The sequence below is a fragment of the Talpa europaea genome (assembly GCF_964194135.1).
Source record: "Talpa europaea genome assembly, chromosome: 2".
Taxonomy (NCBI): domain Eukaryota; kingdom Metazoa; phylum Chordata; class Mammalia; order Eulipotyphla; family Talpidae; genus Talpa; species Talpa europaea.
Genome location: NC_140068.1, coordinates 124,624,278 through 124,650,330, shown reverse-complemented (window position 1 = coordinate 124,650,330; position 26,053 = coordinate 124,624,278). Strand labels below are relative to the sequence as shown.

The window sequence follows — 26,053 nt, the reverse complement described above, 5'->3', positions numbered from 1 at the left end:
GGCAGAGCAAAGCTCCAGGCCCCTTAGTCTGGTTCTCATAGTTCCAGGCCCCAGGGCTGTGTCTGTTAGGGGGAAAAGGATGTCCTACAGCTAATTCCATACAGGCTTTGTGGACTCCACCCCCCACTCCAAATCCCATCACCACCAAAGGGAAGGTGGCTGGGACCTGAGGGTGGGGTTAAGCAGCCAGGTTGGTATAAAGCTAGACACATGGGCTTTGGAGGGGATCCCCATTTTGGCTCTCCGCCAGCTCACAGCGTCCAGCCAGCTCTGAGAGTGCCTTTGGGTTTCCAGGTAGGCGGATCGGGTAGGACACATTAAAGACTTTATTTCCCTATTTTCTCCCTGAGTTGTACATTTCCTTAATTCCCTTTCCCTTGTAAATAAACCTTTTATTAACCTTTTGTGTGTGCCTGTAGTGGAGTATTAATAAGTCCCTTTTAAGCGCCCGGGTGAGGACCCACAACCAGGCAACCCGTTTTATATCGGGGCTGCCCTGTAACATGTCTGGGGCAGGAAGGTTACTGTTGGGGATACCCCACTGCCCCCTTAGCCTCCCTTCTGTCTCCACCACCTGTGCTGGGCCCTGGACACTTGTGACCCCTCCCCAGTTCTCAGTCCCCAGTGCCTGGAGGTTCCCAGAGAACCAATCAGCATCACTGCCTGCCCAGTTAAGTCTCTGTCCACCAGCCTAGAGTCAGAAGCTCCCCAGACCCCAGCAGTGCTGGGCATGGGGCCCCCAACCCTCCTCCTGCTGCTTCTCTCCAGGGCTCTGGCCCAGACAGACACCTGGGCTGGTGAGAGCAGGGTGGAGGGAAAAGGCTTCTGCAGTGGAAACTGCTGCCTTAGGCCCCTCTGTCACCCCCGTGGCGCCCCTCAGTCCTGGTCCCTTTCTGACCCCCCACCCTGCCTCCTCCTTTTGTGCCCTGAGTCTTGCCCCTTCTGGACCGGCTGCCCATGTTCAGTCTCTGGAGCTCCCTCCCTCCTGGACACTTTTGATACCGGAATTGTCAGGCCTAGTCTTCCAGCCAGAAACGGATCCCAGGCTGCAGGGGCAGCGCTGAGTCCCAGCCACCAGATCACCACGGGTTGGTGTCTCATGAAGCCGCAGCAGGAACTTCGCAGACTCTCAGGCAAGCAAGCGAGAAGAGGCAGGTTTGTTTAGAGAAAGAAAAAGTTTATTGAGGAGAAAAAGAGCAGAAATAAAGTGGGATTCCCAGGCCAGGAAACCAGGCCTGGGAGGGGCAAGGAAGCCAAAGTGGAGTCGTGTCTCAGGGAATATAGACCTTTTTTCCCTCATTATTCTAAAGCTCCACCAGTCTCTCTGTGATTGGTTAGTTCTCAGCTGTCTCACTTAATTTGCTACTGAGTGGGGATCTTCACATCCCTTATCTAACAGGTTTGTCTTTCCCCATTTGTTGCATCTTTATCTTTATGGCCCAGTCCTCTGGATGAGCATCCCTGCATTGAAGTTAAACAGCTGCCCTTCTAAGTTGTCCATAAATTAAACCACTCTCCATTTCTCCAATCTCTACCCCCCTTTACCACCTGAAGGAAACCAGGACCAGCGTTAACAATGTTGTCCTTGGTCCTGGGATGTTTGTTTTCCCTAGTGGAATTGGTTATACTCCTCTTGCTGCCCTTATCTCTGAAGCCTTCCTCAATTCTCCGAGGTCCCCTCCTGCAGTGTCCCTAAAACTGCCTAATTGCTGGCTTGCCCTGTGTCTCACTTTCTCCCCCTGCCCAACCTCCCTAGGACTCAGGACCTGCCCCTGGAGGAGGGTCCACCCGCCTTTCACCCCTCCCCGCCCCGAGACTCCCGCTCTCTGAGGCTTTTAGAAACCGCTGTGTCCCACCTGGCCTTGGGGAGCCCCGGTGCATCGCGGGGGGCCACGTGGACGACACGCATTTCGGGGGTTCCACAGCGACTCCCCGGGCCAGAGCGCGGAGCCGCGGGCCCCTGGGCGGCCGGGCGGGCGGGGCGGGAGGGTCGGGCGAGGAGACGCGGCTCCGCAGACACTCGGCGCGGAGGCTCCAAGCGCTCCTGGAGGCCCCGCGCGGCCGCCGCAGCCAGAGCCGGGCGGGGAGCAGCGCGGGCCAGGGCGGGTCACCGCTCCCGCCCCACCCCCCGCCCCGAATCTCGGGGTCCCGTGACCCCAGAGGCCGTGGCCCCTGCCAGGCCCCTTGACCAGGAAGAGCCCGCGGGACTTTCACCCGCGAGATTTTAAGTTTACATTTATTCTGCACTGGAAGTAGGGGTGCGGGTGGGGTGACCAGGGGACTGACCTCAGGGTCTCCCACGATCCAGAGGACTCTGGGCTGCGCCGCGGGGCCCGACGGCGCCTCCCCCGCGGGCACGACCAGCTCCCCACGACGGCGCCGGGGACGCGCCCTGGGCGGGGACCTGCGCGCCTGGACCCGGCGGGCCCGCGGCTCAGCTCCCCGGCGCGAGGGGGAGGGGGAAGGTCGGGCAGAGCAGGACGGGAGCAGCCTGGGGGGCGGGTGCGTGGAGGGGCCCCCAGACTCCTGGGGATGGGGAAGGAGGCGCCGCAGCTCAGAGGTGAGAGGGCTGCGGGGCTTTGATCTCCCTGAGGCGCGCACCCCGCAGGGCAATGGAATCATGGTGAGGAAGCGCCCCCTTCTGGCCGGAGAGGGAGCTGTCGGCCACGTTTTCCAGCTCTGGGATGGAGACTGGCCCGGAGGCTCCTACTTTCTCTGAAGGACAGTTAAGGAATCCAGTTTGTCCTGAGAAAGAGGGGAGACCACTCCTGAAATCACCCTTCGCAGGATCTTTTTGACCAGCAGCCATCATAGGAACAATGAGTTTCTCTCTCGAGATCTTGTTTTTTGGTCAGAGAGCATTTTTGGAGATCTCCCTCCTGCCTGTCTGTGTCATCACCCTCCACCCAAGTCAGCAGCAAAATGCTCCGAGACCTGCATCCCACCCTGGGCTCTCACCTGCTCTCCCGGACTCCCAGACCAGGCTGGTTTCTGGGGTTTGTGCTTCCTCCCTCCAAGCATACTGTTCTGTCCACTGCAGGATGGTCACATGAGGCTGCTTCAGTGTCCATGCAGGAAACACAAAGCATGAAATTTCCGATTCTTCCTACTGAGGCCCCCAATCACCATATGTGACCCGCCACCCCATCTCTGAGCATGAGGTCACCCTGAGGTGCTGGGCCCTGGGCTTCTACCCTGCGGACATCACCCTGACCTGGCAGCGAGATGGGGAGGGCCTGGCCCAGGAAACGAAGCTGGTGAACACCAGTCCCGGGATCGGAGGGGGGATGGAAACTTCCAGAAGTGGGCAGCTATAGAGGTGCCTTCTGGAGAGGAGAAGAGATACACGTGCCATGTGAAGCATGAGGGGCTGATTGCACCCCGAGTCCTGAGATGGGGTATTGAGGGGGATGTGGGCACAGAGGCTGACTCAGGTGTATCAGAAGCCCTTCTCGAGACCTTCAGAAGATCAGACTGAGGCCTCAGGTTCAGGCTCTGACCTTCCCTTCCCTTCCAGTGCCACCTCCTCAGTTCTCCATCCTTGCTGTTGTCCTCATTTCCGGCTTGGTTTCTTTGGAGGTGTGCTCATTGGACACAAGGTGGCTTCATGTGTGAGGGGGTAGAAGAAGTGCTCAGGTAGGGAAGGGAGTGGGGGATCTTGTCCACTAGGAGCTTTCATGTCCCAGGGAGAACTTGCCCTGCCTGGTTAATGGGAAATACCATCCACACACGGGTGTTGCCTAGAGGGCATTTGGTCCAGTCCCACTCACCTCCTTTCTTCATTTTTCCCAGTCCTGACCTGGGTCTTTACTCACAGTTCTGGAAACTTCCCTGTTCTGCAGGATTAAAAGATTCCATTAGGTCTTCTGACCTGGCTGCTCCCTGGTCTCACATGATGCTTCTTCCCATGGGAGGACAAGGGGGAAACTACACTCAGGTTGCAAGTAAGTGTGTTCAAGGGTTGGATCCCTGAGCCCCTGGGGACAATGAAGATGGAGCCCATGGGGGAGTCATTCTCATCAGTTCCTCCCGTGGTCTCATCTCTGACCAAGTTTTGTTGTGTTCTATTTTTGCACCCAACACTAATGATAAAGGACTGATCACAAAAATCTGCAAAGAGCTGATGAGACTCAACAACAACAAAGAAAATAATCCAGTCAAAAAATGGGCAGAAGAGCTAAAAAGAAACTTCTCTGAAGAGGAAATGCAAATGGCCAACAGGCATATGAAAAAATGTTCAAAATCACTTGCCATCAGGGAAATGCAAATCAAAACTACCATGAGATACCATCTTACACCAGTGAGAATGGCACATTGCCGCGGACCAGCCCAGCAGTGGCGGGAGATCGAGACAATCTCAGGGTTGAATGTGAATGAGCAAAAGGTGATCGAAGGAATTAGGGATAGGGACAAGAAAGAATGACACACAGACACACTCAAGGGAGAGTGAAAATCTGAGTGCGATTTATTGAAAGCAATCTTCTCTTTTTATACATTTTTACAGTAATTACTTCATTGTGTTTTGCACAGTGTCTGGTTAATCATTTACCAAGGCATAGGTGCATATTGTGTCATATATCATTACATCTTGCTTAATTAAAAAAACTAGCAACAGCAAATGCTGGCGAGGGTGTGGAGAAAAAGGAACTCTTCTGCACTGTTGGTGGGAGTGCAAACTGGTCCAACCACTGTGGAGAGCTGTGTGGAGATTTCTGGACCTACTAAACATAGAGCTTCCATATGATCCAGCAATTCCACTCCTAGGTATTTACCCAAAGGACACAGAAACATCAATTCCAAAGAACACCTGCACCCCTATGTTTATAGCAGCACTGTTTACAATAGCTAAGCTTTGGAAACAGCCCAAATGCCCAAAAATAGATGACTGGATCAAGAAGATGTGGTACATATATACCATGGAATATTACTCAGCATTCACAAAAGATAAACATGCAATTTGCAGCAACATGGATGGCGCTGGAAGGGATCATGCTCAGCGAAATAAGCCAAAAAGAAAAAGAAAAATACCGGATGGTCTCACTCATAGCAGGAATCTAGAAAACTTAAATAAGGGACCAGGAAAATGAATAACTATAAGAAAGTGAAAATCAAAATCAACAAAAAACTATGAACCAGAGACACTTTTAGGGGGGCGGGGGCGGGAGGGGAGGGATTGGGGTCAGAATGGGGGGGCTGCAATTGTATGGGGAATATAACAATAAAATTTATAAAAAAAAAAAAAAGTTTTGTTGTGTTCTCCCCCAGGCAGCCACAGTCCCAGTGCTCTGAATTGTATCTCAGTCCCTATAGGTGAGACCCTTGAGGCCTGCCGTGGGGGTGGGGGTTGAGGCAGAGAGGCTGGGACTAGGTGATGGGGATGCTTTCAGGAGGACATCTTGAGAATGCAGTGGACCATTATATTGTTAACACTCAGGTAATTCACCTGAATTTCTTCACAATTATTTTCTTTCACAGTGAGAGACAGCCTTGTGTTGGCCTGAGTGTTACAGGATTTCTTTTTGCCCACATTTTCTGGCTTTATGATCTCCTGGTTTAAACCTTCACACCTGTGAGAACGGCCCATATCCAAAAGACCAGAAACAAGTGCTGGCAAGGATGTGGAAAAAGGGGGACAGTCGTGCATTGTTTTTGGATAAAGACTGAGCCAGCCCTTCTGGAAACAGTATTGAGGTTTCTTAAAAGAGTAAATGTGGTTCTGCCATTGGACCCAGCAATTCTATACTGAGGATCTCCTCACAGAGGATAAACACTCTCCTGTGAAGGGACCTGCACTCCCGTCACCACTGCAGCACTATTTACAGTAGCCAAGCTATGGACACCACCCGAATGCCCCAGACAGGTGACAAATGAAGAAGAAGCTGGGATTACACGTATACATATATGTACATATACAGGTGACTCCAAAGGAGATGAATGTTGGGGACTGGGGAAGGGAACTGTCAGGGGTGAAGATGCCACCACATCCTAGCAGAGGCCAGGGTGGGGGGAGGGGTCCTGTCCAGCTCCTCACACCTCAAGCCAACCATGAGATATTTCTAAATATCCTCCTCTTCTTCAGGTCCAATGCTTTTTAAGTCCTGCTTAGAAGCTGCTTCTTCACAAAATCGAATTTAATGAGATGTTGTATTGATGCTCTTTACTCTGTGAGATTGAATTCATTTATTCTGGGGCTTGATGTTAATTGTCTTTACATCATCTTGTATTGTGCATCCTGACATTGTTGTTACACACACACACACACACACACACACACTCCCATCTCCTTGGGAACCACATCCTCACTCAGTACTGGGGTTACTCTGACCCTCTGTCTCTGGTCCCCTCAGAGCCGCCCTCTCTGCAGTGTCTCTACTCAGCGGGGTCTGAGCAGCACCAGGAGTCCCTGCACCTCCTGCCTCTGACCTTGTGGGAAACCAGCCCCTCAGCCTGCATGACAGTGAGGAGGCGAAGGCAAAGTCCTGAGATCAGTGATGGATGGAGGAGACAATTTACTTTATTCTCTTCTTCCCTCCCCATTGTATTATTCAATTGAGGTAACACTGGTTTACACACTGTATGTGTTCAGAGGCACAGGGTTACACCTCTTCAGATGTTTGTTACCGCATCACACCCACCCTAAGGGCACCCACAGTCTTCACTACAGTCCATTGGGCTCTTTTCCTACTTTGTTTCCTGCTCTTACCCCCAGCCCATAGCTTCAATTCTGCAGTCATATATATAGACTATGTTTTGGTTTAGTCTGTCCCTGTTTTGTTTCTTTATATTCCAAATATGAATGAAATCATCCAGTATTTAACTTTCTCCTTCAAACTTATTTCACATAGCATAATTCCATCCACATCTACCCACGTTGTTGCAAATTCAATATTTCAACTTTTTCACAGCCGAATAGTATTCCATTGTATATATAGCTTGTGTTCTTTATCCCCTCATCTGCCATTGGGCATTTAGGTTGTCTCCATAGCTTGGTTATGGTAGACAGCGCTGCAGTGACCATAGGAGGTGCATATTCCTTGGAATTAGTGTTTTTGCCTTCTTTGGATAAATACCAAGGAATGGGATGCTTGACCATGGGACAGGTCTATTTTGAGGAACCTTAATATTTTTTTCCATAGGGGCAGGACCAATGTGCTATCCATAGAAAAGAGAGGTTCCAGGTTACCGCCCTGCCCAAGGAAATATAGAGCTGAGCAGGGATGAGAAGCTAAGGAAGAGGAAGAAGACGTGGAGTAAGATGAGGAAAGAAGACTGGAGGAGGCGCATGGAGAAGAGAGACATGTGAAGAAGAAGCCAGGCTTCCTCCTTAGACTTGGACTTGTTCCAGGGAGTTGGGGACATGGAAAGAGACACGTGAAAGAGACACATGAAAGAGACAAAGACGTGGGTGAGGGACCCATGGGGAGGCTGACAATGGCAGCTATTATCTTGATGTGGATTTTGATTTTGCTCTTATCCTTCCAGACTTTCCTGGCCCCTCCTGCACCTTTCCCATGGGTCTCTACCAGTAGGTGCCTTAGATTTGTGGCAGGCCTTCAGGCCTCAGCTGGGCGTTTACCCATGAGGGGTGGGTGACTTTGGGTGCTTCACGTGGGAAATTTTCTAACTATATTCTTTCTCTTTTCTCTCTCTATTGCACACTGATTCTCTGTTATATACTAACTGTATTAAAGTTCTTTTCTATTGAAGGTCTTATGCTTTAGAGTATGTTTTGTCTTTACAGCTGATGGGCAAACCCACGTAGACTGTACAGTTTTGAGGGCCCAGGGAACCCCTCATTCTGCCCACTAACAGGACCAGACATCATTCCCACCCACCATGTACCAGAGTTCTTTTTCCTCCACACCCTTCAATGGGTCATTCTCACAGATGTGAGGTGGTAACTCATTGTGGTTTTAATTGACATTTTCCTGACAGCACATGACATTTATCCATGTACCTATTGGCCACATGTGTGTCTTCTTTAGAAAAGTACCTATTTAGCTCCTCTGTCCCTGTTTTGAGTTGTTTTCTTTTTTTTTTTTTTAAGATTTATCTATTTATTTATACAAGCATTGGGTACAGTCAGAAGCTCGGGAGGGTGAGAGAATTCACCAGAGCCAGAGTGGAGAGCAGAACAGGCAGAAGGACCGAAGTACACTGCTGAGGGGAGCAGTGGGCGGCAGGAGAGGTCTGCGTGCCATGTGGGACCCTCCTCCGGTGGCCGGGGAGCAGCCGGGGATTGAACCAGCGCTGCAGAGGCTGTGGGCAGCTTCGCAACCCAATGCTCAACCTCTGTGCCACCGGAGAGCCCTGTTTTGGGGTTCTTTGTAGATTTTGGATATTATCTCCTTGTTGGATTGATGATGTACAAATAGTTTCTCCAATTCAATATTCTCTTTTCATTTTAATGATAGTTTCCTTCACTATGTATAAGCTTTTTAGTCTGATGTGTTTCCACTGGTTTCTTCTGCTTTTGCTTCCTTGGAGCACAGAAGACACTATGGGCAGTGAAAATACTCTGCATGATATTCTCATGATGGACACAGGTCATTATACATTTGCCCAACACTCCAAGAATGGACAACACCAGAGTGAACCCAAAGGGAAACCATGACTTTGCAACTATGATGTCCGGATCCATCACTTGTAACCCACGTGTCAGTCTGGTCTTAACACGTGATTTGAACATGATGTGTGAAGAGTTTTATAAGTTGAGGAATGAAGTGTAATTTACTTTAGAAAGCATATTTCATGCTCAAACAAGGACATTTAAATAACACTCAAGGATATGCATTAAGTCATTCCACTCCACCCCCAACACCCCAGTCAGCCAGTATCTGCTCAAAACCTAGCAATTTATCTTTTCTCTTTATATACATTATACATATACATATATATGTACCTATATACATATGCATATACATACATGTATACATATACATACATATATACCTACACACACACATATATATACATCTCCATGCTCCTGTCAGGGCAACAGTGTTTGTTTTCCCATCAGTAAAGGAGTTCAGGCCACAGAGTTGGGGGAAACATTTGCAAATCATGAATCTGATAAAGGACTTTATCTAGAAATAATGCCCAAAACTCAATGATCAGAAAGAAATAACCCAATTTTAATAAAGACAAAAATAGTGTAATAAATGAACAGCACTTCATCTGTAGAAATGTACAAAACTTCCATACAAACAGCAACTATAGTCATAGGAAAGTAAAAATATGAACAAATGTTTAATATCACAATTAAGAACAGTGACAACCAGGAGAGACTGAAAATGCAAACTCTGCACAATACCAGGTGCTGTCCAGGGTGTGAACAATAGGAGCCTCATCACATTCATCATTTTTTTTTATTTTTTATTTATATAAGAGCTGGGGTACAGGCCAGAGTCACAGAAGGGTGAGAGGGTTCACCAGAGACAGAGCAGGAAGCAGAACAGGCAGACAGACTGAAAGTGGAGCAGGGGAGAGACAGGAGAGGTCTGCCTCACTATGTGGGATTCTCCCTGACTGGCTGGTAATCGAACTGGTGCTGCAGTGGCTGCTGACAGCTTCACAGAGATGCGCTCAACCCGCTGCGCCACCGGGGAGGAGCCCTTATCACATTCATTTTAAAAGATGCTTTAGGGGCTGAGAGACACATCAGAGCCCTGGGCACTGTCACTGCCTGGTTGAGAACAAAATAGAACTTGGTCAGAGATGAGACCACAGGAGGGACTGATGAGGGTGACTCCCCCATGGGCTCCATCTACACTGTCCCCAGGGGCGCAGGGATCACACTGCTGATGCACACTTACCTGCAGCCTGAGTGTAGCTTCCTCCTTGCCCTTCTGTGGGAAGAAACATCATGTGAAACCAGGGAGCAGTCAGGTCAGAAGACCTAACGGAATCTTTTAATCCTGCAGAGCAGGGAAGATTCCAGAACTGTGAGTAAAGATCCAGGTCAGGACTGGGAGAAATGAAGAAAGCTGGTGAGGGGGGACTGGACCAAATGCCCTCTGGGCAACACCCATGTGTGTGGATAGTACTTCCCATTAACCAGTCAGGGCGGTTTTCCCTGGGACTTGAAAGCTCTCAGTGGACAAGATCCCCCACTCCCTTCCCTACCTGAGTGTTTCTTCCTCCACATCACAGCTGCAGTCACCGCAGCTCCAGTGAGCACAGCTCCAAGGAGAAACAGGCCAGCAATGATGGCCACGGTGGGGATGGAAAACTGAGAAGGGGGCACTGGAAGGGAAGGGAAGAGCATACCCTGAGCCCCAGACCTTATCCTGACCCTCTAAAGGACTCCAGAAGGACTCCTGATGGCCCTGAGACTAGCCTCAGTGCCCACATCCTCCTCCTTACCCCATATCAGGACCTGGGGCTCCAGCAGGCCTTCATGCTGCACGTGGCACGTGTACCTCTGCTCCTCTCCAGAAGGCACCACCACAGCCGCCCACTTCTGGAAGGTTCCGTCTCCCCCAGGCCTGGTCTCCACCAGCTCCATCTCCTGGGTCAGGTCCTCCCCATCTCGCTGCCAGGTCAGGGTGATGTCCACAGGGTAGAAGCCCAGGGCCCAGCACCTCAGGGTGACCTCATACTCAGAGCTGGGATGGTGGGTCATGCGTGTCTTTGGGGGATCTGAGGTGGTAAACAGAAAATTCACTTTGTTTCCTTCATGGACACTGAAGAATCCTCATGAGACCATCCTCACAATGGACAAGACAACTGGTGTGGCAGGAAGAAGCATAAAATGTAAAAAATAGGCCAGTCTGGGGGCATTTGTGAGATTCTCCTATTCCTTAGAAAGTTCTAGAATGAGGAAGGAAACCCAGGTTAGGATGAAGCAGAGGGAGTGGAACACAGACGTTTTATTCCTGACCTGGGTGGAAGGTGAATGACACAGAAAAGCAGGAATCACATAACTGGAAATGTTCTCAGACCAGAAACAAGACTGAGAGAGAAACTCGTGGTTCTCAAACAGGCCCCTGGTCAAAAGGACCCGGTGACGTGTGGTGTCAGGGACTGTCTGTCTTTCTCAGGAGAGACGGGATCCCTTCACTGTCCTTCAGGAGAAGCCGGAGTCTCTGGGACTCTCTATAGTGCAGAACATGAAACCCAGGGGAGTCCCCCTCTCGGGACTAGAGAGAGGACTCATTTCCCGCAGTGACTCCAGGCAGGGGGGGACCGGGAGGCCTCCAGGCCCCTCTTACCCGTGCGCTGCAGAGTCTCCTTCCCGTACTCCAGGAATCTGCGCAGCCACCACAAGTACCAGTCCTCCAAATTGTTCCTGAATTTCTCTGCCTCACCCTGCGCCTCCCACTGGCGCTGGGTGATCTGAGCGGCTGTGTCCAGGGCGGTCCAGGAGTGCAGGTCCTCGTTCAGGGCCAGGTAATCCGCGCCGTTGTAGGCGAACTGACTGTACGCGCGGAGGAGGCGCCCGTCGGGCCCCACGTCGCAGCCAGACATCCACTGGAAGGTATGAGACCCTGTCCCTGCCCCGTGTCACCCCGTGGTCACCCCGCCCGCACCCCCTCCAGCCGGGAATAAACTAAACAGAATGAAATGGGGTGAAAGTCCCGCGGGCTGTTCCCGGGCAGGTTGCAGAGAAGCCTGGAGGGGGAGACCCTGAGCGACCCCCCGTCCGTGGGGATGGGGGTGCTGACCCGGCCCGGACCCGCGCCAGCTCACCGGTCTCGCTCTGGTTGTAGAGGCCGCGCAAGGCGTCCAGGTGCGCTCGCGACCACAGTGCGCTGTGCCTTGCGATCTGCGACCTCCAGTCCCACACCTCCTGCCCCAGCTGCCCCGCCCAGGGCGCCTGCGGCTCCACTCTCTGGCTCGGGGAGTCGCTGTCGAACCGCCCGAACTGCGTGTCGTCCACGTAGCCCACGATGATGCACCGGGACTCCCCGAGGCCGGGCCGGGACATCGCGGTGGAGAAAAACCTCACGGAGTGGGGGCCTGGGGGCGGGAGGGGAGACCCGGGCTATTCTTCTCCCCTTCGGGGGCTCGAGTCCCGGGGGGCGCCCACGAGACAGAAAGTGGGTGAAAGAGGAGTGAGAGTGAAAAGCGGCTGCGGGACGAAAATGGCCGGGACTCGGGGGGCCAGAGGAGGCTGGGGTCTCGGGGGACGGAAAGGGGCCAGGACGGGGCGGGGCCGAGGTGGGGGGACAACTAGGGCGGCGGCGAGGTCGCGCCTTTCCCACGCCCGCCCGCGCCCTCGCTCCCGCCTCTGGGAGCGCCCTGTCCCCTCCCGACCCGCACTCACCCGCCCGGGTCTCCCTCGGGGCCGTGGCCACCGCGAGCAGGAGCAGGAGGGCTGCGCCCCCCATCCCCCAGGACGCGCCTCCACCCGGGCTGGGGAGACGGAGTCCCGGCGGGCGGGTGAGGCCTGTGGAATTGGAGCCGCGGGGCTGCTGATTGGCTGCTCTGGAGACCGCAGGCAATGGGGAGTGAGCCCTGGGGTGACTCACCAGTATCCAGGCAGGAGGACCCGCCCAGGCTGTGAGCCCAGAAGCGGAACCGAGGGGAGAGGGCGAATCCCCAGCAGTCACCTTCCAGCCCTGCACCCCGCGCTGGGGACTGAGACCCAGACAGCCACACCCCGAGACCTGGGACTTTGCAGCCCCCTCCTCTCCTGCTCTGAGACCTTTGCCACACCGTGTCCCTGAGTCCAGGCCCAGGGACTGGGTCCGCAAGCCTCAAACATTTTTTTTTTTTTATAAATTTTATTGTTATATTCCCCATACAATTGCAGCCCCCCATTCTGACCCCAATCCCTCCCCTCCCGCCCCCGCCCCCAACCTCAAACATTTTTCTTTCAGAAACTCTGTTCAGTCTCACAAATTATTACGGATCCCATGTATAATATTGTTATGTGGGCTACAGCTTTAAATATTTACTTTACTAGAATAAAACCTTTTTAAAAGATGTTATTGCTTCTTTACTTTAGAATATAAATAACATGGGGCCTTCCTGGTGGCGCAAGGGGTTAAGCATCAGCACTATGAAGTGACCTGTAGCTGCAGCAGCACCAGTTCAATCCGGCCAGGGAGCAGCCCACTTGGCACAGCAGACCTCTCCTGCCTCACCTGCTGCTCCCCTCAGCGGTGTATTTCTGTAGATCTGCCTGTTCTGCTCTCCACTCTCTTTGGTGAATCCTCTCACCCACCACACCTCAGGCCTACACCCCAGTTCTTGTATGCATAAATAAATAAATCTTTTTTTAAAAAAGAATATTAATAGCCTATGGTATGCTAATGATGGAGTTTTTGGAGTCAGTGGGTTTGGAGTGTGGAGTCCTTGGGTTCACTCTGGGAAAGGTTTCACCAGGGTTCCTGTTTCAGCGACACACGAAGAATTCCCCAGGCGAGTTACTCCACAAGACAGAGACATTAGTTATATTTAAAAAACAGATTTACTAGACAAGGAACGGAAGAGTAAAAGACACTTGCATAGACACAAACGGGCAGGAAGAGCTGCCCCCCCCAACCCAGAGGGACAGATTTGCTGAGAGAGGCCTGCATGGCTACAGGTGGATGGCCTTGAGGAGAGCTGCTTCCACTGAGGGAGGTCGGTGAAGAGAAGTGCAGGCATGATGCAAGTCATGGCCAGGCAGGAGGCTGCTGCCCTGCAGAGAAGAGAATTGGTGAAAAGATGCACCTGCATAGTCACAGGTGGGCAGAGGGATTGCTGCCCCCAGCCTGTGCAGAGACTGCACTGACATAGTCTTCTTTTTGGAAGGGGTCACTCCTTGTGAGCCTTCTGGTTAGTTGTTGATGTTGGATAACTATGCAGAATCTGAAAGGGACAGGAGAGTCTACAATGAACACAATCTCCGTATCTTTACCCTTGGGCCTGTGCTCTAGACAGCAGTCTGATACCTGCTTGGATTTTCTGCTTTGTAATCTAGGCTTTGGAGCCTAAGGATCTCGGTTTCTAGATCTGTGTCAATGGCTGTGTTAATCCCTTCTACCTCCTGCTCCTTGTGTAGGCAAGATTTCTGGTCTTGGGGCATCTCCTTTCCAGTCTTTTTCTATTGCTCTCCTCCATCTTTCACTAACTTGACAACTTCCAGTACTACTTTTACTTTTGGGATTTGTGGTGAAAAATAAAGTGAAAATTTCTTTTTAATAATTTGATTCTAGTGTAAAGAATACTGAAGATCTTTATAACTTAGTGGAATAATATATTACTTTAAAAAAATCACACATTAGCACAAGACCCAACCAATATGCAAGAGAGTGATGAGAACATATATTATTGAGCAAATGAATATAATAAAGATTCCAGCAGAATTTCCAGTCTTGGTGCAATTGTAACAGGGTGCTGCCCAGGGAAAGGGGAAGTTTCAGGTTCTCTTGCCCCACTCAATGGAGGGTGGAGCTAAAGAGAAGAGAAGAAGCTGCAGAGGAGGCTGAGGAAGGAAGGAAGCAGGATGGAGCCATAAGGAGACCTGGAGGAGGCACATGGAACAGAGAGACACGTGAAGAAACTGCACTTACCTTTTGGTGCTGAAACTGATGTGGGTGAGAGACCCGTGGGGAGGTGACAATGGCAGCTTTTATCTTGATTTTGAATTTGCTCTTTTCCTTCCAATCTTGCCCAGTTATTTCTGATCCTTTTCTGTGGGTCCCCACTAAAAGATGCTTTAGATTTGTGGCAGGCTTTTGGGCCTTGCTCTGGCCCGAAAGACCATTCGGGTGGTCTTTTACCCACAAGGGGATGGGTAACAAGGGTGCTTGATTTAGAAACTATATTCTTTGTCTTTTCTGTATTGTTTACTAATTGTATTCAAGTTCCTTCCCATTACAGTCTTACATGTTTTGTGTGGATGCAGTGGATGGCAGAGCCTATTTAGAGCAGGCAGGTTTGTGGGGTCTGGGGTGCTCCTCTCCTTGTCCTGTAACACAATGAACACTCCCATGCAGGCATAATTAACAAGTTTGCTTACTCACAGCTCTTTCCCTTTTAAGATGCATGGCCAGGGCCTCAGCACTCTTATCTACAAGGCTGGGCAGTCAACCCGCTGGCCTCTCTCTTAAAGGGCATCCCCAAATGCCTGCATCTTCACCCACTTGCCGGGCCTCCCTTGTTGGAGGACTTTGCAGCAAATGGTTGTGCCTGCTGAAAATTATGCTATTGATGGAGGACAGGAATGAAAAAAATAAATAAATAAACTGAAAAAGGAAGCACCACATGACCAGAAACGTGGCTCTCACAAGAAGATGGGGATAGAAGAGATTAGCATAACCATCAACACAGTTATGGAAACTAGGATCCTTAGGCACAGACTTCACCTTGTGAAAACTAAGATCTTCAGGCACCAATGCCTGGATCACATAACATCCAAGCAGGTATCAGAGCACACATCCACCCGTAAAGATGTGGAGATTGAGCCCATGGTGGAATCTGCTGTCCCTTTCAGATTCTACTTAGTTATCCAAAATCAGCCACTAACCCTAAATCTCACAAGGAGCGGCCCCTCCCAAACAGCAGAGGACTATATCAGTGCAGTCTCTGCACAGGCTCAGGGCAGCAAGCCCACTGCCCACCTGTGTCTATGCAGATGCCTCTTTTTACCAACCCTCTCCCTCCGCAGGACAGCAGCTTCCTGCCTGCCCGTGACCTGCACCATGCCTGGACTTCTCTGCACTGACCTCCTTCAGCGAAGGCCGCTCTCCTCAAGACTGCCCGCCTGCAACCACGCAGGCCTCTCTCAGCAAACCTGTCCCTTTCGGGGCAGCTATTCCTGCCCGCTTGTGTCTATGCAAGTGTCTTTTACTCTTCTGTCCCTTTCCCTAATAAACCTGTCCTTTAAATATAACTAGTGTCTTTGTCTCGTGGAGAAACTCGCTGGGGACCTCACCACGTGTCGCTGAAAGGGGAGCTCTGGTGAAACCTTTCCCAGAGTGACCCCAAAGACCCCGTACTCCAAACCCACAGACTTCACAAAAACCACGTCACTATCAATGTAACAGATATGGACACAGTTGTGTATAAAAGGAACCCTTGGTCTTTAAACTGGTGCTCTGACTTATGGGGCTACCCAGGTCTGGGACCTCATGCATGAATAATAAAGCTTCTGACCTCACCATTATGAAGTACCCCTTGTTCTTCCTCTGCCTGGGTAAAAGGCCAGAATTTATTTCTACAACAAGAGGACTATGGAAATGTAACAGAATAAGAAATATTCAATGATAATATTTCAGGTTTCACTTTGCAATTAACCTTGGAGAAAATACCAAGGTTAAAACTGTATAGTTTTAATGTAGTATCAAAGTGGGATATTACAAATTGTTTGAAAACACTACTTCAACATATTTGTGTAAGGCAGTGTCTGCATAGTTATAGTAAGGCAGTGTGTATTTTTTCATAGACTTCAACCAGAACAACAGACTAAACGGAGACGAAAATATGAAGAAAATCCAAAGGTCTTCTAATGAGACAGACAAGAAAGACAATTGCAAAAATGTAAAAGATCCACTCTTTTCATTGGCCTGATTATTTTCAGAAATGTTATTTTTGTTAAGAATACTTTCTCAGGCCTCCCTGGTGGTGCAGCGGTTGAGCGCTGGGTTGCGAAGCTGCCTGCAGCCTCTGCAGCGCTGGTTCAATCCCTGGCTGACTGGTGAGTGTCCCACATGGCATGTAGACCTCTCCTGACGCCCGCTGCTCCCCTCAGCAGTGTACTTCGGTCCTTCTGCCTGTTCTGTTCCCTGCTCCAGCTCTGGTGAATTCTCTCACCCTCACGTGCTTCTGACTGGATCCAGTGCTTGTATAAATAAATAAATATATATACATATTTTTTTAGAAGAACACTTTCTCATTTAAAGAAAGTTTGCTGAATAAATGGTGCTGGGAAAACTGGGTCACTATATGCAAAAGAATGAAGCTTGACCACTACCTCACACCATGCACAAAAACCAATTCAAAATGGATTAAAGAACTAGACATAAGACCTGAAACCATAAAATATATAGAAGGAAATATACACAAAACATTACATGACATGTACCTCAAAGACATCTTTACAGACACATCACCCAAAGCAGTGATAGTGAAGGCAAAGATCAACAGGTGGGACTACATCAAATTAAAGAGCTTCTGCACAGCAAAAGAGACAATAACAAAAACAAAGAGAAACCCCACCGACTGGGAGAACATTTTTGCACACAACACTAATGATAAAGGACTGATCACAAAAATCTACAAAGAGCTGATGAGACTCAACAAAAATCAAAGAAAATAATCCAGTCAAAAAAATGGGCAGAAGAGCTAAAAAGAAACTTCTCCAAAGAGGAAATGCAAATGGCCAACAGGGCATATCAAAAAATGTTCAACAACACTTGTTATCAGGGAAATGCAAATCAAAACTACCATGAGATACCATCTTACACCAGTCAGAATTGCACATATTAAAAAAACTAGCAACAACAAATGTTGGCAAGGTTGTGGAGAAAAAGGAACTCTCCTGCATGGCTGGTGGGAGTGCAAAATGGTCCAACCACTATGGAGAGCTGTGTGGAGATTTCTTGACCTACTAAACACAGAGCTTCCATATGATCCAGCAATTCCACTCCTAGGTATTTACCCAAAGGACACAGAAACATTAATTCAAAAGGGCACCTGCACCCCTATGTTTATTGCAGCACTATTTACAATAGCTAAGCTTTGGAAACAGCCCAAATGCCCAAAATAGATGACTGGATCAAAAAGATGTGGAATATATACACAATGGAATATTACTCAGCAATCAAAAAGATAAACTCATGCAATTTGTAGCAACATGGATGGAGCTGGAAGGGATCATGCTCAGTGAAATAAGCCAGAAAGAAAAACAAAAATACCGTATGGTCTCACTCATAGCAGGAATTTAGAAAACCTAAATAAGAGGCCAGGATAAAGACTAATTGCAATAAAGTAAAAAATCAAAATCAACAAGCAGCTATAGACCAGAGACACACTACAGAGGGATTACGGTCAGAAAAAGGGCTGGGAATTGTATGGGGAATATAACCAAAATGAAAATGCATACATTATGTAAAAATGAAAAATGATGTAAGAAGTATATAAAATAAAGTAATTTATTAAAAAAAAGAATACTTTCTGTCAACATGCATTGGGTTATTCATATTATTCTAAATGAAATAGTTACATGATTAAACACAGCTTTATTCCCAGTGTGGTAAATATGGGGAGCGATATCTCATACACAAAAGTATACTTGGTGTCCTCACTTATTTACTGGAAGGAAAATGACTGAGAATCACAGACCCAGTGCTTGGGTCACGGAGACAGGGTAAGGAAGCTTTGGGTGAGGAGAGGAGGGGGCAGAGCAAAGCCACAGGTCACCTAGTCTGGTTCTCATGGTTCCAGGTCCCAGGGCTGTGTCCAGGGCAGGGAGGTTACTGTTGGGGATACCCCACTGCCTCCCTTTGCTTCACTTCTGTCTCCACCACCTGTGCTGGGCCCTGGACACTTGTGAATGCTCATCCCCGTTCTCAGTCCCCAGTGCCTAGATGGTTCCCAGGGAAGCCAATCAGCATGGCCCCCAGGTAAGTTTCCACCCACCAGCCTAGAGTCAGGAGCTCCCCTGACCTCAGTAGTGCTGGTTATGGGGCCCCCAACCCTCCTCCTGCTGCTTCTCTCCAGGGCTGTGGCCCAAACCTGGGCTGGTGAGAGCAGGGAGGAGGGAAAAGTCTTCTCTGTTAGAGGCTGTTGCCTTAGGCTCCTCTGTCCTCCCAGGGTTCCTCTCAATCCTAGTCCCTTTCTGTCCCCCCCACCCTAGCTTCCTCTTCTGTCCCCCTGAGTCCCACTCCTTCTCCACCTGATGCCCCTTTTCAAGCTCTCAAGCCTCCTCCCTTCCTGAACACTTTCTCCCCTCATGCCCCATCTCCCTGGGACTCAGGACCAGTGCAGGAATGAGGTTCAGCCTGACTTTCACCGTCCTGCCCCCAGGCTCCCACTCTTTAAGGCTTTTAGAAATCAAGACCTCCCAGCCCAGCCTCAAGGAGCCCCGGTACGTCGCAGTGGGCTACATGGACCACGCACAGTTCAGGCGGCTTGACAGAGACTCTCCAGGTCACAGTGTGGAGATGCTGGAGCCCAGGGTGGAGCAGGTGGGGCAGGAGGACCTGGACAAGGAGACAGAACCAAAGACAATAGGCACAGAGGTTCAAGCTGCCCTAATGGCTCCTGGAGGACCTGCATGGCTGCTTCAACCAGAGCTAGGACAGTGAACAATGCTTGCCCAGGGCCAGGTCACAGCTCCCATTCGCCAGACCTTTGCCCCTAGTCAGGGTCACAGTGATTCCCAGAGGCTATGGCACCCGCCATAGTGGAGGAGGGAGTTTGGGTAAAGCACGAAATGAACAACCCGGAGGGCAGGTACTTGGAGTGGATCCCAAGTCTCCTGGAGATGGGGAAGGAGGCGCTGCAGCTCAGAGGTAAAAGGGGCTACAGGGCCTTTGATCTCCCTGAGGCTCACACCCCACAGGGAAAACTGAATGGTCAGAAATGCGCCCCCTTCTGGTCAGAGAGAGAACTGTCTCTCAAGTTTTCAAGCTCTGAATAGAGACTGGCCCAGAGGGTCCTATTGTTTCTGAAGGACAGTTAAGGAATCCAGTTTCTCCTGAGAAAGAGGGGAGACCACCCCTGAAATCACCCTGCACAGGACCCTTTTCACCGGCAGCCATCGTAGGAACAATGAGTTTCTCTCTCAAGATCTTGTTTTTTGGTCAGAGAGCATTTTTGGAGATCTCACTCCTGCCTGTCTGTGTCATCACCCTCCACCTAAGTCAGCAACAAAATGTTTAGAGACCTGCATCCCTCCCTGGGCTCTCACCTGCTATCCTGGACTCTCAGACCAGGCTGGTTTCTGGGGTTTGTGCTTCCTCCCTCCAAGCATGTTTTCCTGTCCATTCTGAGGATGGTCATGAGGCTGCTTCAGTGACCATAGAGGAAATAGCAACCATAAAATGTCCTATTCTTCCCGCTCAGGCCCCCAAAGGGCACGTGTGACCCAGCACCCCATCTCTGAGCATGACATCAACCTGAGGTTTTGGGTCCTGGGCTTCTACCCTGACCTGGCCCCGTACACGGAGCTGGTGGAGACCAGGCTTGGGGGATGGAAACTTCCAGAAGCGGGCGGCTGTGGTGGTGCCTTCTGGAGAGGAGCAGAGATACATGTGTATCTTCAGCATGAGGGGCTGCTGGAGCCCCTTATCTTGAGATAGGGTAACTAGGGGGACTTAGGCACAGAGCCTCTTCTCAGGAGAATCAGGAGTCCTCTGAGAACTTCTAAGGGTCAGACTAAGGACTGGGGTCTCCCCTTCCCTTCCCTTCCAGTGTCCCCTCCTCAGCCCTCCATCCCCACTGCGGGCATCACTGCTGGCCTGGTTCTCCTTGGAGCTGTGCTCACTGGAGCTGAGGTGGCTGCAGCTGTGATGTGGAGGAAGAAACGCTCAGGTAGGGAAGGGAGTGGGGGATCTTGTCCACTGGGGGCTTTCATGTCCCAGGGAGAACTTGCCCTGCCTGGTTAATGGGAAGTACCATCCACACACATGGGTGTTGCCCAGAGGGCATTTGGTTCAGTCCCCCCTCACCTCCTTTCTTCATTTTTCCCAGTCCTGACCTGGGTCTTTAGTCACAGTATTCCAGGGTTAGAAGATTCCTTAAAGACTGCGTGGGCTGACTCCTCCCTTGTCTCACATGATGATTCTTCCCACAGGAAGACAAGGAGGAAGCTACACTCAGGTTGCAGGTAAGTGTGGTTGCAGGTAAGTGTGCAGGTAACTGGGAATAGTTTTGATGAAGCCATTCAGTTTCCATTCATGATGGTGATTTTCATGTCTTCAAATCTTAAGGCCACTTATTAATGGCTGAGCTCACCATACAGACATTCACCTCTTTGACTTCAACTGTGGACAATAATTTACATTGTGGGGTAGAATTGGAGGGGCATTCTTCCTTTGAGGAAAGAGACCACAGTTATGTGAAGAAGGTGACGAAGGAAAGCACAGCAGCCAGCAGGAAATGGTTGTAAAAATGAGAAATTAGGGCATCGCTGGTGGTGCAGGTAGTTGAGTGCAGTGCTGTGAAGCTGTCCGCACCCTCTGCAGTGGCACGGCAGACCTCTCCTGTCTTGCCCGCTGCTCCCCTCAGCAGTGGATTTCAGTCAGTCTGCCTGTTCTGTTCCCAGCTGTCCCTGGTGAATCCTCTCACCCTCCCGCACATCTGGCCTGCACCCCAGTTCTTGTATAAATAAATCTTTAAGAGAGAGAGAGAGAGAGAGAGAGAGAGAGAGAGAGAATGACTCAGCGCTGACTTTACAAAGACTGAGCACATTATTTTTTTTTGGTATGTCATGGTGCGTTCTGTCCTTGTTGTCTTCCATGGATTTTATGGTTTCTGGTCTTAAGTCCCAGCCTGTTATCCATTTTGAGTTGATTTTTGTGTGAGGTGGGAGACAGTGGTCTAGTTTCATTCTTTTGCACGTGGCTGTCCAGTGTCCCCAGCACTGTTTATCGAAGAGCCTTTCCTTGTGACCCCTCATCTTAACCTTGTCTACATAAACTTCACTGGATGGCACGTTGGAGAAAGGGGTTTACTTCTTCCCATCCATAGTTGTATTTTAAAACTATAATTCATTTTACGTTCTCCATTGTCTTTCAGCAACCTTAGGTATTTACCTGGAACTATTTCAAAAGCACTTGAAACAATTGAAAGATTAGAGGCATATGTCCATTACAGAGGAAAGTGAATGAAGGACCCATCTGGATCAGGACCATTAATGTCTGACAAGACAGAACAGGGAACAGTGTGGGCTGACAGAGCAGCAGGAACAGGCCCTGAAGGGCTGGGAGAGGCAGTGAGGGGGTGAGTGTCCTTCCTGCAGGGTGTCCAGGATCCCCTAGTGTTGTCCAGGGACACCTGCCCTGTGCTCTGTACCCCCCTCTTTTCCCTCTCCACTTGGAACAAAAGGAAGCACTAATGGGGAGACATGTGTCCTCCTGGGGCAGTTTTGAGTCCAAGTCACTTCCTGCTCCCCTCCCCATGAGGTGGGTGGATTTAGGGGCTGTACTGTGCTGAGAGCTGGGGTGGGGGTGGTTTATATCCTGCAGCTGCAGCCCTGCCCCCCAGGAAGTCTGGCTGGTCATCTACCCTGGGGAGAGGGGGCTTGGTAGTGCCAGAAAGGCACAGAGCTGATTCTCTATGATCTGAGCAAACGTGTAAAGAAAAGCCCTGGAGCCCTCGGTGGCTTTCTCAGGCTTTTGTTGACCTTTTACATGTAGTGCAGCAACCAGGTACATGGCAGACAGGGGTTCTGGGGTGCCAGGAGCTGGCACTCTTTACTGGGCTCTCTGGCAGTTCTCCCTCTCCTGTGTTCTTTGCTTCTCTGGGCCAATATAAACACTGCAGCCCCGGCCCACAGAAGTAAACAATACAACTGAATATAACAATGTAACAAAATGCAGGTGTTCCATCAGGCATGTGATGCTAATGGGGAGGGCAGTAAAGCCTGACAATCAGTTACCTTGCAGGGTGGGTAACTTTCAGTGTTTTGTTGGGAAACTGTTATCCCATTGTAACAGGGTGGTCTCCAGGAAAGGGGGGGCATCCAGGTTCCCTGCCCCTCCCAAAAGGAGGGTGGAGCTGAGCTGGGAGAGAAGAAGCTGCAGAGGAGACAGAGGAAGGAGGATGGAGCCAGAAGGAGACCAGAGGAGGCACATGGAGCCGAGAGACACGTGAAGAAACTGCGCTTGCCTTATGGTCGTGGACTGGGTGATATGATGTGGGTGAGAGACCCATGGGGAGGTGACAATGGCAGCTTATCCCTTGATTTTCATTTTGCTCTTTTCCTCCCATACTTGTCTGGTGGTTTCTGATCCTTTTCTGTGGGTCCCCGCCAGAAGGTGCTTTAGACTTGGGGCAGGCTTTGGCGCCTTGCTCTGGGCCAATCCCGTGTGAATGGACTTTTACCCATGAGGGGACGGGTAACTTTGGGTGCTTGATTTAGAAACTATATTCTTTGTCTTTTCTGTATTGTTCCCTAATTGTATTAAATTTACTTTTCATTAAAGTCTCATGTTTTGTGTTGATGGGCGGATGGCAGAACCTATTTAGAGCAGGCAGGTTTGCGGGGTTGGTGTGCCCCGCTCCCTGCCCTATAACACCATCTTCCCTTCTCCTCTGGCGCTCCTCTGGTGTGGTCTTTGATACTCACAGTGTGCTCTGCCTTTATGTGGCAGATGGCAGAAGCCATTTGGAGCATACAGATTTGGGTGTCCAGGGTCCCCTCATTGAGGGTGTGTAGGGTGAGGTAAAAAAATGTCAGGCTTTTCTACCCTCCCGCCATCAGGATAGATGATGGATCCTTGTGATCCTGAATGCATGCCTGATGGCGGGCACCTGGAGTAGGGTGTGGGCATAGGTAGATGGGATTCACCTGGGCTGAGACTGAGCTTTTAAGGGCGGCGTCATGGAGACGCCAGCAGAAGCCAAACAAAAGCCGAGGAGAAGCCGAGAACGAACAGAAGCCGAGAGAGAAGCAGAGAAGGCCAGTGAGCCCAGATAGAGTGAAGACTTGCTGGGGGCTGGGAGGCCTGCCAGCCTCCCGGCCCCCCAGCACCCCTGCATGCTGTGTACCTGGAACCCCAATAAAAAACCTGCAAAAACCACTGAGGACTCTGACTCCTCCTTCACCCGTTCTGCATGGGATCAGAAAACCTGCCCCATGTCTGTTACTGCCCTTACAGTGTGTTTTCTCTGATCATGACTCATTTCCCTTCTCTATTGCTCTGCCTCCCCACTGGATCCTCACCCAGAGGCAGGAATCCCCCAGGAGGAGGACTAAGCCCTCAGTGGGGATCTGACCAGGTTCCTGCTGTTTGAGGCAGGACCTTGTCTTTGGCCCTGGCAGGTCAGGGCTGGGAAGGGACTGACCTTCAGGTGAACTAATGAAGCAGACAGAGCAGAATAGAACAGGGGCCTGTGGGGGGGGGACCCCAACTCCTTGGAGACAATATTGAGTGTCCTGATGCTTCTCCATGACACATGCTCACACTGAGGGGGACAGGTCCACAAGCAGGCACTGGCCTATCCTTCATGGGGGGCCTGTGCCTGGGCCTCTGACCTGGGAAGTCACTGGATGATGAGGAGGAGGGTAGAGCAGTTTGCACCCGGGACCAGGTGCTGGGAATGGAGGGGTCCAGTGTTTTGAGCAGAGTGGGTCTGGGCTGTGGTTTCCACGGGGTGGGAAGGGAAGGGAGGATGTTTTTTTCCAATAAACCTCTTGGTCTCTAGCAGCACAGAGGCTCAGCAGCCCTGAGAGGAGCCAGGTGTGTCCTTGGTCTCAGGGCCTAAGGAGTCACCAGGAAGGGCCCTGCTCCTGCTGGTGGGGATCCTTCTCCCCCCTGAGCCCAGAGCTCCTGGCTGCCCTGCTCCTCTGTGTGGGCCTGGCTGCCTCTTGCCCTATCTCTCCCCAGCCCTGAGGAGATGGCGCCTGCTCCTGTCCCAGCTCTGTGCTCTGCCTCGTCCCCTCCCTGCTGCTCCTCCTCCAGCTGCTCCCCGGGGTCCGAAGGTGAGTGTGATGACCGAAGGGCATGATGGCTCAGAGTAGGATCTCTATGAACCCATGCAGAAGTGTGAAGGAGTCCTCGAGCCCTCAGTGGCTTTTTCAGGCTTTTATTGGGATTTTCAGGCTCTTATTGGGCACACCCCTGCCTGCCATGTGCCTGGGGGCCAGGAGGCTGGCAGGCCTCCTAGCCCCCGGTGAATCTTCACTTTTTTTTTTTGCTCCCCACAGCAGTGTATTTCAGTCAATCTGCCACTCTGTCACTGGTGGATCCTCTCACACCTTCCCCCTTCCCGCATCGCAGGCCTTTACCCCAGCTCTTGTATGCGTAAATAAATAAATCTTTAAAAAAAAAAAAAAAAGAAAAAATCTTCACTCTTTCTGGGCGCTCCAGCGTTCTCTCATGGTCTTGTTCTCTCACTTCTGGTCGTTTTCCATTCTGCGACACCGCCCTTACAAGCCCCGTCTCAGCCCAGGTGCACCCACCTGCGCATGCCCACACCCTTCTCAGGTGCCCGCCATCAGACATGCATTCAGTACCGCAGGGATCCATCATCAATCCTAATGGCGGAAGAGCAGAAAAGCCTGACAATCATTTTCTCTACAATGTCCCTCCCTGTTCTGTTGAAGTGGAAACTGTCCAAAGCAATGTTGAAACTGATGGTGAAGGGGAAAGCAATGAAACAACTGATGCAGTAAAAGGGCCCATCACACCCGCCTGGCACAATTAGCACGTTTACCATCTTAGCATTTGCAAGTTCCCCTCTGAGCAATTTATGACTGGTCTCTATCTTTTTTTTTTTTAAAGATTTTTATTTTATTTATACAAGAACTGGGGTACAGGCCAGATGTGCAGGAGGGTGAGAGGATTCACCAGAGACAGAGCGTGGAACAGAACAGGCAGACTGACGAAATACACTGCTGAGGGGAGCAGGGGGCGAGACAGGAGAGGTCTGCTCGCCAGGTGGGTTGCTGGGAGGCCGGTGGGGATCAAACTGGCACTGCAGAGGCTGTGGACAGCTTCACAGCGCTGTGCTCAACCGCCTGCGCCAACAGGGAGTCCCTGGTCTCTATCTTAACAGGGCCTCATTCCAAAAGAAAGGAGTCAAGTGGCTGGCTCCTTTCCCCTCCCATAGCACAGATCCTTGTCTAACCACCCCTCCCCAGCCTTTGTCTAAACAGCCCTGTACTCTACCAAATGGCCTGCGCACTACAAAAAAAAAAGGAAATCTGTCAAATTTATCAATGTAACAAATGCTGAAATTTCTGAGTATAAATGGAAATCTTTGTGTATGTTAGTTGCCCAGATCTTAGAGGGGAGACTCTCCTGTCTGGTGCCCACTAGTGTGATAATAATGAAACCTGTACCCACTTGTCCTTGGAGTGCCCTTTGGTCCTTTCTAGCCTGGCAAAATAGTTTTCGAGTAGGTAGAGCCCTGGGGTCTGGAGCTCTTCCTTCAGGAAGGATGGCTGTGG

The 26,053-nt window shown here is 50.5% G+C and overlaps 1 protein-coding gene and 1 pseudogene across 2 annotated transcripts in view; both read right to left on the bottom strand.

Moving 5' to 3' along the window:
* LOC311188310 (patr class I histocompatibility antigen, A-2 alpha chain-like) overlaps positions 1–26,053 on the bottom strand; it is a 206,559-nt pseudogene that overhangs the window by 38,707 nt on the left and 141,799 nt on the right. The window lies entirely within an intron of this gene.
* LOC311167667 (class I histocompatibility antigen, Gogo-OKO alpha chain-like) lies at positions 9,899–11,929 on the bottom strand (the record flags this gene model as incomplete). The annotated part of the gene is made up of 5 exons (XM_084228727.1): positions 9,899–9,942; positions 10,126–10,245; positions 10,366–10,641; positions 11,214–11,495; positions 11,887–11,929. 5 exons carry the CDS (start codon positions 11,927–11,929, stop codon positions 9,899–9,901), a joined length of 765 nt encoding a protein of 254 aa, XP_084084853.1.